General features: G+C 49.3%; 1 protein-coding gene across 4 annotated transcripts in view; it reads right to left on the bottom strand.

The window, feature by feature from the left end:
• Positions 1-568: 568 nt before the first annotated feature.
• Positions 569-20,775, bottom strand: part of RNF4 (ring finger protein 4) — a 32,650-nt gene continuing 12,443 nt past the window's right edge. For all 4 annotated transcript variants that reach the window (XM_070462558.1, XM_070462556.1, XM_070462557.1 and 1 more), the window contains exons 2-8: positions 20,377-20,525; positions 17,417-17,531; positions 14,803-14,878; positions 3,071-3,082; positions 2,633-2,794; positions 1,993-2,041; positions 569-1,416 (exon numbers count right to left, since the gene is read on the bottom strand). In XM_070462558.1, coding sequence (XP_070318659.1) covers positions 1,267-1,416; positions 1,993-2,041; positions 2,633-2,794; positions 3,071-3,082; positions 14,803-14,878; positions 17,417-17,531; positions 20,377-20,385 — 573 coding nt within the window. In that variant the 5' untranslated portion in view covers positions 20,386-20,525 and the 3' untranslated portion in view covers positions 569-1,266. The remainder of the gene's footprint in view (positions 1,417-1,992; positions 2,042-2,632; positions 2,795-3,070; positions 3,083-14,802; positions 14,879-17,416; positions 17,532-20,376; positions 20,526-20,775) is intronic.

Raw genomic sequence — 20,775 nt, 5'->3', positions numbered from 1 at the left:
AGCCACCCCCGGGCCACTCTGCCACCTCCTTGAGGACCAGAGGCTCTCACATCTGGAGTTGAGCAGAAGGGTGTTATCTGGGGCCCTGGGGAGGAGGGGCCACAGAACTTTGCCACCAAAATCTAAGGAGCAATCGAAGCCCAAAGGATCAAGGCCCAGTGGCCAGAAGAGCAGCCTCTGAAATGAATGTCAGTTGCGGGGGTGGTGGCGCCCAGCTTGAGTCTGGAGAGCCGAGCTTTGAGTCGCAAGTGGCTGTGACTTGGCCAACAGGATGGACGTGGGCAGCTGATAAGGCCACAATTACTGCCACCGCCACCCGGGTCTATGCTTGAGTAGACGTTAGGCAGTGGGAACTGAGGACCAGAGGGCCTATGGTAAACACGGGATGATTTTTATCAGAAAAGAGGACACCCAGCCACGTGCCTGTCCCACTGTGACTCCTGCGCCAGGTGACCTCGGGCGCGGGTCCAGGTCCTGAGAACAGGTGGTAAGCAGGACGGGGCAACACAGGCACTGCTCCGCAGGTGACACGAGGCCCCCCCAAGGACACTGAGAGTGCTACATCTCCTGGGCTGCTGAAAAGGAGGCAAAGAACGGGCTTTATTGCACATTTCGTTCTTAGAAAACTAGGGATTGCCCTGCCAAGGCCTTGGTGATCTGCAGGAACCTCTGACATCGATGTAGGTGGACTCATGGGTGGCCTCTAAATCACAAGGGATGGAAAACAAAGTCCAGTGGTTGGTCTTTCTGGGGCCACGCTTGCTTCTGGGATCCTCAGACTGGGCGGACCGTGTGTGGCTTGTCACTGCGGTGGGCAGATGCCTGGGATGAGGTAGCATGCCCAGGAGAGCCGGGCGGACCTACATGCTCTCTGACCAGGGCTGGTGCTCCACGACACCACCAGGAAGAAGATGGGGCAAACTCTCCAAACAGGGAAAACTTGGCAAACGGGCAGCTTCTGAAAGAGGCTAGAACCATGCTTCTCATTTCCAGCATGCCTGACTCCCTCTCTCTACCCTAGAACCAGACTATCCAGGAGATGTCGACCGGCTGGGAGGGGCCTGGCTCCAGCTCCACGGCATCCAACTAGAGGTAACAAAAGGATCTAAGATGGGGTTGGAAACAAGAGAGCAGTTTACACACTGGACGTTGATTCTGCAAGTCTTTTTGAGCTCAAGAAACGGGAGGCAGACAAGCCACGTAAGGCGCACAGAGAGCCCGCCAGGCTCTGTGTCCACTTGTCTCTCCTGAGCAACACTCGGCACTTCATATGTAAATGGGGTGGAACCGTTTGTGGCTCATCTTTTTCCTGCAAGTTGGGCAAGTGTTAGCATTCTTCAGGGAATCACGGAGGCACTGGCTACAGAAGACGTGGCCACACTCTGTAGAAACAATGAGACGTCCATTCTGCACAATCTGGAAAACATACAGACAACCTTCAGGTCACGTCTTGTACTGGAGCAGCCGGAGCCCCAGCGTCCACTCCCGCCTGTTCCTAAGATGACGAATGAGCGGGGAGGGGCTGGGGGCTGCAGCAGGAAAGCAGGGAGGGGGTCTGGAGAACTAAGGATGCTCCTCTGCGGCTCAGGCAGGTACTGGCGGCATCTCTGAAGCCAAAAAACAGGCAGGAGCCACCCTTGGGCAGTGAGAGCCCAAGGTGAAACCCTGGGGCTCGAGGAACCCCAGGCAGCAGTAGGGCAGAGCCAGAGGGCCCAGGGCCATGGAAAACACTGGCAGCGTCTGCTGAGGCCGGGCGGGGAACACATAGGACTGGCACAGGGCAGTGCAGGGAATGAAGGGGCCACAGTCCAAGACTGTGCAGCCCAAAGAGAAGGCATGGCCTCCCGTCACAGATGTGCACCACGCCATGTGCCAGCCCTGGCATGACTGCAAGACAGGCGTAAAAAAGCCCACCCGAGAAGCGCTCGTCTCATTCCCTGACTGAAGCAGCCTGAGGCCAGGACCAGGGAAGACGCAGCCGAGCCTGCTTACCTCCGAGTACCCGTCCATGCAGATGGGGCAGCTGACGGTGCCCGAGGGCCTAGAAGCACAGAGCTCACGTCAGGGAAGCAAGCCGGACGGTCAGTTCCTAACGCTATGTGACTCCATCTAAGCCGCCCATGCCCCCTCCTCACAGCCTCATGCCCAAGTGCCACAGCCCAGGCACTTGGGAGGTTGGCAGTCCCATGGCACAGGGATCCTCGGAGAAAGGGGGGAAGAGAGAGCAAGAGAAACTGCAGACAACGGGAGTCCCCCTTGAAGCCTCCCTGTCTGGGGCAGGGGCTGGCCGAGCACCCCCTTCCTCCAAGCATTCCCGCTGCAGGAGGCGGGGGTGCTGGGGCGCACCCTCAGCTACTCTCACGCCCTGGCGGTGCCTGGTGCACCTGGTCAGGTCACAAGGGGAATAGTGGAGCCCAGCCTGGGATCCGCCCACCACCCAGACGCTTCAACAAGCCCTTCCTGAGCCCAGGATTGAAGCATTTGCCGAGGGGCCAGGATTTCTAACACCCTGCCTCCGCCCAGCCTCTTCACTGGAAACTGGAGGAAGAAGGGATGCTCACTCCGGGGACAAGGGCCCATGTGTCCAGAGGCTGCCTGGCAGACAGCCTACCCCCAGCACGGCCCCTGGTACCTGAGGCCCACCGCTGCCTCCTCCCTGGCACTCCTGGGGGAGTGGGTGGTCACATACACGTCCTTGTCCCGGGCCAGCTCCTCCTCGTCACTGCTCACCACGCAGCTATCCGCGTGGTCCTGGCGCAGCCGCCGGCCGTTCCTCCTCGGCCGCCTCCTCTCTAAGGTGCGAGTCCTTGTTCAAGGAAGGGCCTCTCAGCCCCACCCGCCTCGGGACCAGCCTCCCGTCTTCCCAGGAGGAGCCCCGAACCCTTCTGCGAGCAGAGGCGGGGTGAGTCCCCGCAGCAGGCAGGGCTGCCCCAGGGGGTATTCCAGCCCTCGGCCAAACCCAAGGAAGGAGGGAGATCACTCACCTTCAACAATCTTGGAAACATGAGAAAAACAGAAGAGAAAGACACAGTTAACTTGACATAGGATATTCTGCACTCTTTAACACTCTTCAACAATCACGCTGGTACGTTTGGTTCCCATGCGGGATCCTCAGGGGAGCAGCCAGGCCGGAGTGGCTGAGCCCGGCGCCCGGTGCTGAGGGCCCGAGGAGCTGCGTGGGCGGGTGTACCACTCACCCTCCCGGAGCTGCCCATGGCCTTTTCTCAAACAGAGGCCCCAGTGCCACACCGCCAAGGGCACCAGGGGCCTGCAGCCCACCACCTGCCACACAGGCTACTGCCAGAGACGGGGCCTTACTGGGAGAAGGCTTTGCAGGCTTCGTGCTTTACCGACCAGAGGAGGTCAGGCAGGGACCCTGAGAGCAGCGCATGCCACGGACTGAGACCAACCCGGCCCTGTGCTGGAGGCGGGCAGAGACCAGCAGGGAGGACCCAGCGGCCTCCTCTCGCTTGGCACGTGCTGTGGTTCTGACACGCTGACGTCCCTGGCAGCCCTGCTGCCCCCACTGTTCCCAACAGCATCTGCTCACTTCGTGTCTGTGTCAGCGTCCAGGAATTCTCACAGCATCTCAAACTTTCTCATTGTTGCTATAGTCATCACGGCTCTATCTAATCAGTGATTTCTGATATAAGTACCCTAACTGTTTTGGGGCATCACGAACCTCACCAATATAAGATGATGAGCTTAAGTGATAAATATACACTCTGACTGTTCCACAGACCAACTGTCCCATGACTCCCTCCCTCTTCTTGAGCCTCCCTACATCCTAGACACAACAATACTGAATACAGGCCAATAAGTCACCTTACAACGGCCTTGCAGTGTTGAAGCGAAAGAAGAGCTGCATATCTCACTTTAAATCCCAACCTAGAAATGACGAAGCTTAGTGAGGAAGGCACTTCAAAGGTTAAGACAGGCCAAAAGCCAGGCCTCCTGCACCAATTAGCTGGCTTGTGAATGCAAAGGAAAAGTTCCTCACGGAAATGTGAAGTGCTCCTCCAGTGAATGCACAACGATAAGAAAGTGAACAGGCTTACTGCTGACGGGGTGAAAGTCGGAGTTGGACTGGACGGAAGATCCAACCAGCCACAGTGTTTCCATAAACCAAAGCCCAAGGCAGAGCAAGACCCCAACCTCTTCAATTCCGTGAGAACGGAGAGGGGAGGAAGCTGCACAGTGTGAAGCTGGCAGGGGTTGGATCCCAAGGTCAAAGGAAAGACGCTGTCTCTGGCACATCAGAGTGCAAAGGTGAAGCTGCAACTGCTGAGTTACCCAAGAGAGCCAGCCAAGGTCACTGATGTGGGTGGCTACACTAAACAGCAGGTTCTCAGTGTACGACAAAGCCTCTCTGGGAAGGAGATGACATTCAGGACTTGGGTAGCTAGAGAAGCCCATGCCTGGCTTTAGAGCTGCGAAGGGCAGACTGGCTCCCTCACTAGGAGCGTAGATAGCTGGTTGAAGTAATGCTCGTTTACCATTCCAGAAACTCTACAGCCCCTAAGAATGGTGCTTAATCAACCCACTCTGCCTGTGTGCCATAAACAGAACAACAAAGCCTGAATGGCAGCACATCTTGTCACCACATCATTTACTGACCATCTTAAACTGACACATACTGCTCAGAAAAAGATTTCGTTCAAAACATTCCCTCTCACTGACAATGAACCCGATCATCCAAGAGCTCTCTGGAGATGGACAACGAGACAAATGCTGTTTTCTTGCCGAGTAACACAACATCCTGCAGCCCATGGATCAAGGAGTCATTTCAACTTTCAAGTCTTGTAATTTAAGAAATATATTTCTAACCCTACAGCTGCCATAAACAGTACTTTCTCTGATGGATCTGAGCAAAGTAAACCAAAAACCACATGGAAAGCAGAGATATCACTTTGCCGATAAAGGTCTGCATAATTAAAGCCATGGTTTTTCCAGTAGTCATGTATGGATGTGAAAGTTGAACCATAAAGAAGGCTGAGCGCCAAAGAATTGATGTTTTTGAACTGTGGTGTTGGAGAAGACTCTTGAAGAGTCTCTTGGGACTGCAAAGAGATCAAACTAGTCAATCCTAAAGGAAATCAGTCCTGAATATTCATTGGAAGGACAGATGCTGAAGTGCCAATACTTTGGCCACTTAATGCAAAGAGCTGACTCATTGGAAACGACCCTGATGCTGGGAAAGATTGAGGGCAGAAGGAGAAGAGGACGACAGAAGATGGACGTTGGATGGCATCATGACTCAATGGACGAGTTTGAGCAAACTCGGGGAGACAGTGGAGGACAGAGGAGCCTGGTGTGCTGCAGTCCATGGGGCCGCAAAGAGCCAGACAAGGCTTAGTGACTGAAAAACAAATGAATACATGGTGGCCAGAGAGCTCCCTTCACTGGTGATGACTATGTCACCATGTTCAAAGGAAAAAGAGCTCGGAGATAAGACTTCTTGCCCAAAGGACAAAAAAGAATGGACCCACAGCCTGGCCTCCCAGCTCCATGCCCTTCCTGTAACCTTGAGTCATCTCCTAGCTGATGGACAATAACATAATTTGTTCAGTTCAGTCGCTCAGTTGTGTCCGACTCTTTGCGACCCCATGAATCACAGCACGCCAGGCCTTCCTGTCCATCACCAACTCCCAGAGCTTACTAAAATTCACACGCATCGAGTTGGTGATGCCATCCAGCCATCTCATCCTCTGTCATCCCCTTCTCCTCCTGCCCGCAATCCCTCCCAGCATCAGGGTCTTTTCCAATGAGTCAACTCTTCACATGACATGGCTAAAGTACTGGAGTTTCAGCTTCAGCGTCAGCCCTTCAAATGAATACCCAGGACTGATCTCCTTTAAGAAGGACTGCTTGGATCTCCTTGCAGTCCAAGGGTCTCTCAAGAGTCTCCTCCAATACCACAGTTCAAAAGCGTCAATTTTTCGGTGCTCAGCTTTCTTCACAGTTCAACTCACATCCATACGTGACCACTGGAAAAACCATAGCCTTGACTCGAAGAACCTTTGTTGGCAAAGTAATGTCTCTGCTTTTTAATATGCTCTCTAGGTTGGTCATAACTTTCCTTCCAAGCAGTAAGTGTCTTTTAATTTCATGGCTGCAATCACCATCTGCAGTGGTTTTGGAGCCCAAAAAAAAGTCTGACACTGTTTCCCCATCTATTTCCCATGAAGTGATGGGACCAGATGCCATGATCTTAGTTTTCTGAATGTTGAGCTTTAAGCCAACTTTTTCACTCTCCTCTTTCACTTTCATCAAGAGGCTTTTTAGTTCCTCTTCACTTTCTGCCATAAACATAATTTGTAGGATATAGCTAAAGATAATATAATCTTTAATTCACATATTAAAAAAGAAATGATGAAAATTAGCAAAATAACTCAAAGAAAGGAAAAACCAATGAATGAAAACAAACTTATAAGAAAAAGGATACACAAAGCTAAAAGTTGGTTCTTTGAAAGATCTAATAAAACGCTAAAAAAAAAAAAAAACAGAAAACACAACCAGTTTCAGAAATGAGACATCACTACAGATTCCACAGAACTGAAAACATCACAAATTTATGCCAATAAAAATGAAAATTTTAGATGAAATCAACAAATTCCTACAAAGTATAATTAACAAAGTGAAATGAAAAGTGAAAGCTGACCACTTGTGTTCAACTCTTTGCGACCCCATGAACTGTATCCCAACAGGCTCCCTCTGTCCATGGGATTCTCCAGACAAGAGTACTGGAGTGGGTTGCCATTTCCTTCTCCAGGAAAATCTTCCTGACCCAGGGACTGAACCCAGGTCTCCTGCATTGCAGGCAGATTCTTTCCCATCTGAGCCACCAGGGAAGCCCAATAATTACCAAAGCATGAACACGTAGTTGCTCAGTCATATCCAGTTCTTTTCGACTGCATGGACTATAGCCCACCAGGTTCCTCTGTCCATGGGATTTTCCAGGCAAGAATACTGGAGTGCAGTGCCATGCCCTCCTCCAGGGGATCCTCCTGACTCAGGAATCAAAACTAGACCTCCTGCATTGCAGGCAGCATCTTTATCGTCTCAGCCACCAGAAAAGCCCCAATAATTACCGAAACCTACTAAAACGCTACTTCTGCTTTATTGATCACGCCAAAGCCTTTGACTGTGTATATCACAATAAACTGTGGAAAATTCTTCAAGAGATGGGACTATCAGACCACCTTACCTGCCTCCTGAGAAACCTGTATGTAGGTCAAGAAGCAACAGTTAGAACTGGCATGGAACAACAGACTGGTTCCAGACTGGGAAAGGAGTACGTCAAGGCTGTATACTGTCAAGTGCTTATTCAACTTACATGCAGAGTATCATGTGAAATGCCAAGCTGGATGAAGCACAAGCTGGAATCAAAATTGCTCGGAGAAATGTCAACAACCTCAGATATGCAGATGACAACAGCCTCATCGCAGAAAGTGAAAAGGAACTGAAGAGCCTCTTGATGAAAGTGAGAGAGTGAAAAAGCTGGCTTAAAACTCAACATTCAGAAAACTAAAATCACGGCATCTGGTCCCATCACTTCATGGCAAACACTGACAAACTTTATTTTTTGGGGCTCCAAAATCACTGCAAATGACTGCAGCCATGAAATTAAAAGACGCTTGCTCCTTGAAAGAAAAGCTATGACAAACCTAAATAGCATATTAAAAAGCAGAGACATTACTTTGCTAACAAAGGTCCATCTAGTCAAAGCTATGGTTTTTCTAGCAGTCATGTATGGATGTGAGAGTTGGACTATAAAGAAAGCTGAGCACCAAAGAATTGATGCTTTTGAACTGTGGTGCTGGAGAAGACTCTTGAGAGTCACTTGGACTGCAAGGAGATCCAACCAGTCCATCCTAAAGGAAATCAGTCCTGAATATTCACTGGAAGGACTGATGCTGAAGCTGAAACTCCAATACTTTGGCCACCTGATGTGAAGAACTGACTCACTGAAAAAGACCCTGATGCTGGGTCTTTTAGATTGAAAGTGGGAGGAGAAGGGGACAACAGAGGATGAGATGGTTGGATGGCATCACCGACTCGATGGACATGAGTTTAAGCAAGCTCCAGGAGTTGGTGACAGACAGGGAGGCCTGGCGTGCTGCAGTCCATGGGGTAGTAAAGCCCTGGACACGACTGAGAGACTGAATTGAAGTGCTCTCTCTGTAGAGTTCTACCAACTATTCAAAGGAGGAATAGTCCCAATCTCACAAAATCTTCTGAAGAACAGCAAAAAAGGTCCCCAAATCACTTTGTAAAGATACCAAAACTCTGATACCAGAACTTTATAAAGAAAAATTACCGACCATCAATCTAAACTCACAAAAATTGTGGCAAAAATTATATATAAAATATTGGCAAACTGAGTCTAGCAACATAGAAAAAAAAATTATGTTACAACCACAATGCTTAAGTGGTTTAACACTAGAAACCAATGTAATTTTCCACTTCAACCTATGAAAGGGGAAAAAAAATCATCATTAGATGAGACTTAAATTTCAAAACTGATTCAAGATGAAACTTACAGCCAAACATGAAAAAGAGAAACTTCTCCACTCTGGTAAGGGTATCGACAAAATCAGAAACCTTATAGCAGAGGTCTTATTTAATGGTAGAACTGAAAGGACTCTTTCAGATTTTGAATGAAACAAGAATGCCCATGACTGTCACTGTTTTTACTCAGCCTTACTCAGCCAATGATGAATTTTTTAGCCAATGTGGTAAGACCAAGAAAAAAAAAAAAATCGTGAAGAACCAAAACTTGCTCTATATACACAAAAATTCAAAAGATTTACAGATTAAGAATTGTTAGACTAAAAAAAGAAAAATCAATTTCATTTCTTCATATTAGCAAATCAAAATTAAAAATAAATGAAAAATTTTAAACACCATTTATAGCATCCTAAAATACTACATACCTAGGAATAAATCTCCTATCAAAAGACTTGCAAAATTACTCCAGGATATAAAGTTTACTGTGAAGTATCTAATCTTGGTGTTCAGTTGCTCAGTCATGTCCAGCTCTTTGCGACCCCATGGACTGCAGCATGCCAGGCTTCCCTGTCCTTCACCATCTCCCAGAGCTTGCTCAAACTCATGCCCATTGAGTTGGTGATGCCATCCAACCATCTCGTTACTAACAGGTTATCTAATCTTATCTCAAACCATACACAATTCAAGTGGATTATAGACCTAAATGTGAAATGTTAAACAGTGATACTTTATGAATATAGGAACAAATTTTTATGGTACAGGATTTTCATCAACAAAATTGATAAATTCAACTATATTAAGACCCTTTGTATATAAACAAAAAAGAGAAAAGACAAGCCTCTGAATAGAAGATTCAATACACAACTAACGGCAGGCTCATATTTAGAATTTATTAAAAAAATGAGACAAGGCAGGCAGTCACAAGGAAAAAGGATCGTAAGAGACTACTACCAGCACCTCTATGCCAATAAAATGGACAACTTGGAAGAAATGGACAAGTTCTTAGAGAAGTATAACTTTCCAAAACTGAACCAGGAAGAAATAGAAGATCTTAACAAACCCATCACAAGCAAGGAAATTGAAACTGTAATCAGAAATCTTCCAGCAAACAAAAGCCCAGGACCAGATGGCTTCACAGCTGAATTCTACCAAAAATTTAGAGAAGAGCTAACACCTATCTTACTCAAACTCTTCCAGAAAATTGCAGAAGAAGGTAAACTTCCAAGCTCATTCTATGAGGCCACCATCACCCTAATTCCAAAACCAGACAAAGATGCCACAAAAAAAGAAAACTACAGGCCAATATCACTGATGAACATAGATGGAAAAATCCTTAACAAAATTCTAGCAAACAGAATCCAACAACATATTAAAAAAATCATACACCATGACCAAGTGGGCTTTATCCCAGGAATGCAAGGATTCTTTAATATCCACAAATCAATCAATGTAATATACCACATTAACAAATTGAAAGATAAAAACCATATGATTATCTCAATAGATGCAGAAAAAGCCTTTGACAAAATTCAACATCCATTTATGATTAAAACTCTCCAGAAAGCAGGAATAGAAGGAACATACCTCAACATAATAAAAGCTATATATGACAAACCCACAGCAAGCATCACCCTCAATGGTGAAAAATTGAAAGCATTTCCCCTGAAATCAGGAACAAGACAAGGGTGCCCACTCTCACCACTACTATTCAACATAGTTTTGGAAGTGTTGGCCACAGCAATCAGGGCAGAAAAAGAAGTAAAAGGAATCCAGATAGGAAAAGAATAAGTGAAACTCTCTCTGTTTGCAGATGACATGATCCTCTACATAGAAAACCCTAAAGACTCTACCAGAAAATTACTAGAGCTAATCAACGAATACAGTCAAGTTGCAGGATATAAAACTGACACACAGAAATCTCTTGCATTCCTATACACTAACAATGAAAAAACAGAAAGAGAAATTAAGGAAACAATACCATTCACCATTGCAACAAAAACAATAAAATACTTAGGAGTATATCTACCTAAAGAAACAAAAGACCTATACATAGAAAACTATAAAACACTGATGAAAGAAATCAAAGAGGACACAAACAGATGGAGAAATATACCGTGTTCATGGATTGGAAGAATCAATATTGTCAAAATGGCTATACTACCCAAAGCAATCTACAGATTCAATGCAATCCCTATCACACTACCAACGGTATTTTTCACAGAACTAGAACAAATAATTTCACAATTTGTATGGAAATACAAAAAACCTCGAATAGCCAAAGTAACCTTGAGAAAGAAGAATGGAACTGGAGGAATCAACCTGCCTGACTTCAGACTATACTACAAAGCCACAGTCATCAAGACAGTATGGTACTGGCACAAAGACAGAAATATAGATCAACGGAACAGAATAGAAAGCCCAGAGATAAATCCACAAACCTATGGTCACCTTATCTTCGACAAAGGAGGCAAGGATATACAATGGAAAGAAGACAACCTCTTTAACAAGTGGTGCTGGGAAAACTGGTCAACCACCGATGTAAAAGAATGAAACTAGAACACTTTCTAACACCATACACAAAAATAAACTCAAAATGGATTAAAGATCTAAATGTAAGACCAGAAACTATAAAACTCCTAGAGGAGAACATAGGCAAAACACTCTCCGACATATCACAACAGGATCCTCTATGACCCACATCCCAGAATATTAGAAACAAAAGCAAAAATAAACAAATGGGACCTAATGAAACTTAAAAGCTTTTGCACAACAAAGGAAACTATAAGGTGAAAAGACAGCCCTCAGATTGGGAGAAAATAATAGCAAACGAAGCAACAGACAAAGGACTAATCTCAAAAATATACAAGCAACTCCTCCAGCTCAACTCCAGAAAAATAAATGACCCAATCAAAAAATGGGCCAAAGAACTAAACAGACATTTCTCCAAGGAAGACATACAGATGGCTAACAAACACATGAAAAGATGCTCAACATCACTCATTATCAGAGAAATAAATGCAAATCAAAACCACAATGAGGTACCATTATACGCCAGTCAGGATGGCTGCTATCCAAAAGTCTACAAGCAATAAATGCTGGAGAGGGTGTGGAAAAGGGAACCCTCTTACACTGTTGGTGGGAATGCAAATTAGTACAGCCACTATGGAAAACAGTGTGGAGATTTCTTAAAAAGCTGGAAACAGAACTGCCATATGACCCAGCAATTCCACTTCTGGGCATACACACCGAGGAAACCAGATCTGAAAGAGACACATGCACCCCAATGTTCATCGCAGCACTATTTTTAATTGCCAGGACATGTAAGCAACCTAGATGCCCATCAGCAGACGAATGGATGAGGAAGCTGTGGTACCTATACACCATGGAATCTTACTCAGCCATTAAAAAGAATTCATTTGAATCAGTTCTAATGAGATGGGTGAAACTGGAGCCCATTATACAGAGCGAAGTAAGCCAGAAAGATAAAGACCATTACAGTATACTAACACATATATAGAATTTAGAAAGATGGTAACGATAACCCTATATGCAAAACAGAAAGAGAGACACAGATGTATAGAACAGACTTGTGGACTCTGTGGGAGAAGGCGAGGGTGGGATGTTTCAAGAGAACAGCATCGAAACATGTGTATTATATAGGGTGAAACAGATCACCAGCCCAGGTTGGATGCATGAGACAAGTGCTCGGGGCTGGTGCACTGGGAAGACCCAGAGGGATCGGGTGGAGAGGGAGATGGGAGGGGGGACCGGGACGGGAAATACATGTAAATCCATGGCTAATTCATTTCAATGTATGACAAAAACCACTGCAATGTTGTAAAGTAATTAGCCTCCAACTAATAAAAATAACAAGGCAGGCAGTCACAAGGAAAAATGAGCAAAGATTCAGTTTAAAAAAAAAAAAAAAAAAAAATCCCAACAGGCAACACACCAAAGAGGAAAACGAGCCCCCACTAAGCACGAAAAGGTACTGGACCCCGATGGTCACGGGGAGAATACACAGAAAGCTCACGGGAGGACCCCGGCAACACCAGATGGGCTAGAAGCGCAGTGGTGGGGAGCCTGGGTGGGAGTGGCCTCTCTGTAAGACAGGGGTCACTGCCCGGCAACCGCCGAGGGAACACACACCCTGGAGAAACAGTCTGTAGTTTCTCCTTCAGTCTTAAGAGGGTTCACCAAAGTTCTACCGTGGTCCTGGGGTGTAACGATGCCAAGCTACTCCCGGACAGGGTCCAAGTAGTACACTTAGTCTATCCCCTGGATTCTGGGGGGCTGGTAAGATTACCCCAATCTGGGAAACAACACAATCATTTCACTCTCCTGAATGTGGCATCTGAGGTGACCCTGACCCTGTAGCCCCTCTAATAGAGGCCCCTCGTCTTGTGTCAGTAACATTATCAGGTATTCCAAGTGGACCTGCTCAGTGAGAATTTCAGCCTAGATATACTTCTCACTGTAAATTTTAAAACTGGCGTTTGGACTTGTTAAAACAATTATCAACAAAAGATGAAGAACGATTAGACTAAAAGGGATGCTATCAAATTCCAATTATTCTATGTCTGGGAACACTGAGGCCAGAGGAAGGGGAATCCTCCACCAGAACCCGGAACCCCTGCTTCTCAAGCTGGTCTCCCCTCCACCCAACTACCTGCCCAGGCTCCCCACCCGCTCCCAGGACAGCCCCCAGTGCCAGCCTTCCTGTCCAGTGTCTCCCAGTGACTCTCCACAGCCAGGGACACAGGAGGAGCCTAGAGCACTCAGAAAAGCAGCCCACGCAGGGAAGGCAGAGCAACCATCAAAACAAAACCAGGGCGAACTAGGGGAATGAGGGTGCTGGCCTGCCACTCAACAGCAGCCATCAGCGTCCCCGTGTGGGCAGAATCCTGGCCATCTCCCCAGGGCCTGGCACACCACAGGTGGACACCAGGTGCTGGGGGCAAGAAGGACTGGCGGCACTTTGACGTGTTAATCAGCAACGGAGCTGCAGGCTTCAGCCCAGGTGCCAGACTCAACTGTCTTCTCAGAACCTCAGGGAGCTTGCCAGGAATAGCAGCAGAGCTGGATGTATGCGCCTTAGAAAACACTCACAGGCCCAGCGGGGACCACTGACAGCTAAGCCACTGAGAGTTATCTCCAGGGAAATGACTGCCTCCTGCTCAGGAGCGGTGTCCCCGGCGCTGGGACAGCTGACAGGCTCAGCAGGAGCAGCTGCCTGGCCTTTGGGGGGGTGGGGGCAGAATGTGACGGACGGACACACAGCCAGATAGCCCAGCAGTTTCAAACTGGGCCCAGAGTGTAAATCTCATCAGGTCAGTTCCCTGTCCTCACACTCTTGCTTCTTTTGAAGGCTCAAAGCTTCTCAGCGTAACCCTGAGGTTCTAAGCACAGCCAGGATAGCCCCAAGACCATGGGCCCCTAGACCGAGGGGAGACTTGGCTACCAGCAACCTCCGCCTGCCCCAGCAAACCAGTCCTCAGCAGCACCACAAGGTCTGCCCCCGCTCCGCACACCTGTGCCCTCTATCAGCAGCATCCTGAGACACAAGGGTGCCCTCAGGACGCGGGCGGGCTGAGCAGACTCCCAGCCCCACCTGGGGAGGCACCCTACTTGGGGGAGCTGGGCTGCAGGAGCGGCTTCCCCATCCCTAAGCAGGTCTCCTTCCTGGAGGCCACGCAGGGGCAGGAGGGTACCCTGGGGGGGGGGGGGGGGGGGCGGCGGCGGCAGCAGCTCCCAGGCTCCACCATCTGGGAGCCATGGCACCGTCGGGCACCAGCGGGCAGTGCAGGGGCCCTGCCTGCTCCACGGTAGTGGCTTCCAGTCCTCAAGACCCCCCGGCAGTGCTCAGCTAACATCCCCATTCCCACCAGCCAAGAGGGTGTAAACTCACGTTTACTGGGCTTTACAGTGCCTGGCGTGGAGTGCCAGGCACTCAAACACAGGATTCTTCTAATCCTCACAGTACCCTACTGACACAGATGGCATTATCCTCATTTTGTGGACAAGTGAAGGAGGTTAAGTAACTTGCCCAAGGTCATGCAGCTGGTGTTAAAGGTGGAATCAGGGACTAAAGAGAGACCAAGCCTCAGAGTTCTCCCCAGCTATGCAAAGGAGGCTCACTTGTGATTAATTAAAGCAATAAAGTCACAAGAAATGATTTTCCTGAAACATTTTCCACCTTGAGTGCTGTAACCCGTGACCAAGGCCTTTGGACGTGCCAGCCAGGGGCCCACCGCCAAGAGCACCAATGCTCAGGCTCCCCCACTTACCACGACAGAGTCATTGTGAGTCAGGTCGACGACCACAGGCTCTAAAGATTCACAGGTGAGGTCCACTATTTCGTCTCCCGCTTCAAAATAAAGCGTTTTAACAAGTTTTAGAGGGAAAGTGAAGGCACACCGCTCAGTCTCATTAATGTGGTAACTAACAGGACACGGCCTATGCCAGACTAACACTCCTAAGGCACGGCAATGAAGGGGCGAGCAGTGCCCACCCCCGAGTCCTGCTCTGAACGCCACCGCGCGGTTTAACCAACACCCCCCCTCCCCGTGGCGTCACGCTGCCACTGCTGGCCTCCACACCCCACCCCTGCTCATTCACAGCGGGGAGGCAGCGGGTCACCCAGGGTGGGTGGGGGTGCACAGCCAGGAAGGGACCGAGCGCGCTGGGCTTGGGCTTTGGGGCGGGTCTGTCTGAAAGCTTCGCTCCCCCAACCTCAGGTCAGGCTGTGCTCCACACGGCACAGGCTGTATTCTTCATCAGCTACATTTTAATCTCCATTTAGCCTGTCAAGCGCTTCACAACCTGGTTGGGCCACAACGGTTTACTCACTGGTCCCCCAAAACCCCAACTTGCCAAGAGAGGTTGAGCCTGCCCTGCAACTTGCCTTTGAGCCCAAGAGTACAGTGCATGTCTACCCACGCACGGGCCAAGTGGGAAGGATGTGTGCCAAACGGTTACCAGCACTGAGGTCTGGCAGTGCACAACCTCCATTTCTATAAACTGAAAGATTTATAACCATCTCTGTTTCTATTATTAGTAACATTAAAAAGTAGGAGGGAAGAAGTTCTAGAAATAATAGTTAATATTTGGGGAATGTGACTTGTAATACATTTAACATATTCAAATTTTTGTTCTCTTGGATTAAAAAGTTCACAGGAATAAAAACCGTAATATATCAAAGATTCCAACGTAAATTATACAAAATGATTTTTTTTTTTTAAAGAACGGTCCATAATGGATCTATCATAACTTACAGAACTGTTTCTCTTTCTGGTGAACACAATTTTGGGTTCTAACAATAAAAAATATGCCAAAGGGTAGCTTGTGCACGGAGTCCTGCACGTGGGTGTGGGGCTAACCGAGGACGGAAAATGCCACAGCAGAGAGCAGCGAGCCTCAGCCCTTCGAGAAGCAGGTGTGGGCCGTGCGCCTGCTGGGGGGTGGGCAGGGGAAGCGGGGTGGCCCAGGGCTGCACAAGTCTGTCAGCAGTGAGGTCAGAGACCAGAGACAACGCGGAGGGCTTCACTCCCTGAAGGGCCAGGACACGGCCTCAGGTCGTCCGCTTCTCTCCAAGCGTCAGTTTTCACACCTCATAATTATAAAAGCGACCTGACTGTGTGCAGAGCACAGGACCTGACACAGGCCGTCCGCCCCTCCCCTGAGAGGGCAAGCGGAGGGGAAGAAGTCAACCTGCCTCTGCCCGCACCAAACGCCCTCCAACCCAGGAAGGTCTGTACACAGGTCTGCCTTCTGGGGCAACCGTTTGTCCTAATGAAGGAGAGAAGAAACCTGAGTACTTCCCGAGGCCAAGTAATTTGAGACACAACTTCAAAGAGAAAAGGTGGGCCCAGCAGTGTCCACACCCACACTGTGCAGCCTCACAGGGCGGCTGGTCAGGCCCGGGCAGCCCTGCCTCCCTCCGGCTCTCAGCTGGGACCGCGGAGTCTGACACCGTGGGTCTCACGAACAGTGACTGAGCGAAACCTCGCACAGTGCCATCTGCCAAGCACAGTTCCCAGTGTTCCATGTCACGGACGCATTTCAGAGCCAGAAGAGCTCTACAGAGCTACTGCGCACACACACACGCCATGATCCACACACACACACGCCATGATCCACACACACACACACACACACACAGCCGCCCCATTATTCATGTGTTCACACAACGCTATGATCTGCACACACACCATGATCCACACACACACAGCCGCCCCATTATTCATGTGTTCACATGCCATGATCCACACACACACACACAGCCGCCCCATTATTCATGTGTTCACACACGCCATGATCTGCACACACACCATGATCCACACACACACAGCCGCCCCATTATTCATGTGTTCACACACCATGATACACACACACACACACACACACACACACACAGCCGCCCCATTATTCATGTGTTCACACACGCCATGATCTGCACACACGTCATGATCCTCACATACAGACATGCCATTATCCTTATATACACACATGCCATTCATTATCCGCATGCATACACATCATCCACGCGCACAATTATCCTCACACACACACACCATGATCCACACGCACACATGCCATTACCCTCCTATACACACACACACATTATCCTCATACATATATGCCTTTATCTGCATGCACACACATGCCATTATCCTCATACATACACACACCATTATCCACGTGTGTACATATGCTATTATCCTCATAAACACACATGCCATTATCCTCACACACACACACACACACACACACTCCATTATCCTCATATACACATACACACCCCTTAACCCCCATTTCAGATGAGGAAACTGAGGCCCACAGGTTGTGTAGCCTGCACCAGGCCGGTTGGCTGCCAACTGATGCCCAGGGTCGCTGGCAATCTTACCGCTTTCCACGAGCTCTATAGGTTCTGCCTCCAAGGCCATCTCAGGTGGGGAGGTGGTTTCCCGAGTTCGCTTCTGGGCTTGTCTAGAATTTACTGTCCCACCACGACGCTTTCTCTGAGGGTTTCCAAGGGAAAAGAAACAGTTAAATAGCTTCTGACCAGTAAGATTTCAGTTAGGAAAATAAAAAAACTTCTGTTATACAGACTGTTAGTCCATCAAAAGTATGTGACATATAACTCTATGGAGGCCTCTGGTCCAGGTTTGAATTAGACCAGAAACCCCTTCTTCTAACCAAAGGTTACAGACCTATTTCCCTTGGATTTGTATTTGACCCCCCTGAGCACTTTCTGTCTTTCAGCCCAAGACCTTCAGTTTCCCAAATTTCTATTCCCTGTTAAAAGCAGGTCTTTTTTTGGGAAAGGGTTCTGGCCTCTAAATTTTTAGAATACTATCAAGTTGTAGTTTACACCCTAATAACCACTCCCCACAGCTCCAAGAACCAAAGTTTTTATTTTTTCTTGCAATGAGAATCTAAAAACATTTTTTATTGGAGTATAGTTGACTTACAGTGTTGTGTTAATTTCTGCTGTACAAAGTAAATCACTTATGTGTGTATCTTTTTAAGATTCTTTCCCCACACAGGCCATCACAGAGCACGAGGGAGAGCTCTTTATGCTACACAAGAACCAGCTTTAGCTCCTAGGGGCTTCCAGAGACACGCCTCTGGAAGGTCAGACTGTTCATCAGCATGTCTGCAGCTCAGACCCCGAGTCAGGCTTCCGAGTCCTCCAGCCGGGTGCCAACGCACTCCAGCACGTCTGGCCTGCCCACTGCGGTCTTCCTCCAGAGGCGAAGCCTCCACCTGACGTGGCTTTGTTACCACGCCCTGTGCGGCCCCGACCAACCCCACCTCCGTTTCAGCGCTCCTCCCTGCCGTGTCCCGCTCCTCAGTGGTACTGGGCCCACTCTGTCCACAGTGGGCGATACGGGCAGTCACTACCTACCAAGTCTACACCTCCTCAGCAGCACCAGCCTCACCGAGCTCTCCTAAGGATGAGGCATACGCACAGTACCGAGCGCGGGCTGAAGATGCCACTACTGTACTATCGTGCCTCACCAGGCATCCTACGCTTGGGACACGCTGGCAGGACAGGCAAGCGTGCTCGGGACCTACACAGGACTGAGGAGTACCCCTCACCCAGGCCAGTCCTCGCTGGCAACAGAGAAGCCGCTTCTCTCCGTGTTCTGACCACTGCTCTCACCCAACGGCTGCCCGAGGAGCTGCCTCCCAGCCCCTGGGGGCCTGGAGGCCAGGGGCAGCAGCATGCTGAGCTCCGCAGCAGGGAGCCGCTCCGTCCCTCAGGCCAGAGGTGAGGCTACCGCCTGGTGTTTCTAAGTTTCCCCAGCAGCTACCAGATTATTTAAGGCTCTACCCCACTCTCTTTGAAGTTGTCCTGATAGCGTCCTTCCTTGGAAAAGGCCCAAGTCTTTCTCAGCAGACACTGCTGAACAGAACCCTTCGGCCCCCGCTGTGCGGCTCCTCCCAGGCAGGAAGCAGCAGGCACGGACCCTGGCCACAGTCTGGGTGCGGAACCCTAAAAACCCTCTCCTGTCATCATAGCAATGTGCCCTGCTAACCCGCACCTCAGCCCAACGACAGTCCTCTCCTCCGTCAGCCCCTCTCTGCCTGGGCCGCCCGCCCCTTCCCTCTTCACTGAGCCAGCTCTCACACAGCTTTGAGGGACCTTCCCGACTGGCGGCTCCACCACGGGGACCTCCCTCAAGCCCCCCTGCTGAGCACCTTGTGCCCCCGTCCCCCCCCACCCCAGAAGCCGCCTACGCTTCTACTCCTTTTCCTCTCCACCCTCGCGCCCCAGCGGCCAGGCTCCAACAGCCTAGAGTCTGAGGACGGCGCTGCCCCCGCCCGCCCGTGGTTCTCGTCCTGCCCTCCTGCCGCTCACCAGCAGAGCCCTCAGGGGGCCGCAGCCGGGTTAAAACCGACCTCATTCACACTGCCCCAAGGACAGTCTCTCACAAGGGGCCACACTGCTCTGTCCAGAGTGTGGCTTCCGAGGGGAGGTGCCCAGGTTTAGGAGGCTTCCCTGCAGATAAGGGACTGAGGTGGGAGATCACCTGGCCTTTAAAGGGCAGGTCCAGGGGCCTGGAATACAGTGGGGACTGCAGTGGTCAGAAGTGATGGACCAAGGGGAAGGAGCTGGGCCAGAACAAAATCTATAGGATTTCTACCACTCTTCACCCCAGGAGCTGACTGGTCAGCCTTATCCTACCCCCTGCCACCCCAACACCTCTAGAACCTGGAGAAAGGATGAGTGTCACAGCTGGTCCACCAGCTGGGAATGCTCTGTCTCAGAAAACAGCTGTTCTGAGTTTAGATCACATGCACAGCATCGTTAGTAGGCAGTAAAGCGGGGAGGGGGACCGTCAAGCACTTTCTGGACTCAAGGGGCTCCCGGTGACATCTGGGTTACAACAAACCAGAGCTACCTCTGCTGTCTAAAACGGCAGTTACAGTGACCAACTCTGGCCACTGAGCCTGAGAGAACTCACCCAGGGTTATGATCACTGCCGACGCCGGCGTCAGATCAAGGACCACACAGGGGAAAGAAACAGAAGGGAAAACGGAACACTGGGCTGCAAATAATTAAATAAACCAGAGCCCTAATATTTCCAGGATGCTGGCAGCTGCTCTGAATGCGCAAAATTTCAAACCCTTGGCCATCCTTCTCGGCCTTCTGTCTTTAGGGCATCAACCAAAACACTGGAAACTCTGACCAAAGGCAAGCAGGTTGCTGTAACTACTGAAAGGTCCTATACACACTCTTTCAGGAATGTGGGTTACTCAGAAGCACCTTTATGGTACTCTCATAATTGAGATACACAAGGAATGAAGTAGTTGTTTAGCCTTAAAAAACGGAATCCATGAACTTGTAAGACTCACCGTACTCATGGTGATCCTCGGTGCCAACCTACAGAGAAACACACACAGTCTAGACCAGGCCTGGGCTCAGCCTCTCATGCCTGCTGGTTGCTCATCTTCTGACTAGCACAGGGATCTGCACCCCAGGAGACTTCCAGAATCTTCAAGCCCTGGAAAATAAAGGTATCAAGTTGACAAATGCTGCACCTGTATTACTGACAAGAGAGTTCAGTTCAATCATCTACTGGTCCTTTCTGTCAGCTGCGCGCTTTGCTGAGCACTTTGCGCAATCACGTCCTAACCCACATCCTCCGTGGGAGATACACACCCTTGCAGAAGACAGGACCGCGTGACCCCACAGCCTGCAAGCAGGACCATGAGGTCACCCCTTACCCTCCTGGCTGCTGAAACTCGCACAGA

The sequence above is a fragment of the Odocoileus virginianus genome, unplaced genomic scaffold, assembly GCF_023699985.2.
Source record: "Odocoileus virginianus isolate 20LAN1187 ecotype Illinois unplaced genomic scaffold, Ovbor_1.2 Unplaced_Scaffold_5, whole genome shotgun sequence".
Taxonomy (NCBI): Eukaryota; Metazoa; Chordata; class Mammalia; order Artiodactyla; family Cervidae; genus Odocoileus; species Odocoileus virginianus.
Note: the sequence above shows the minus strand (reverse complement) of the source record. Positions and strands in the feature narration are given on the sequence as shown.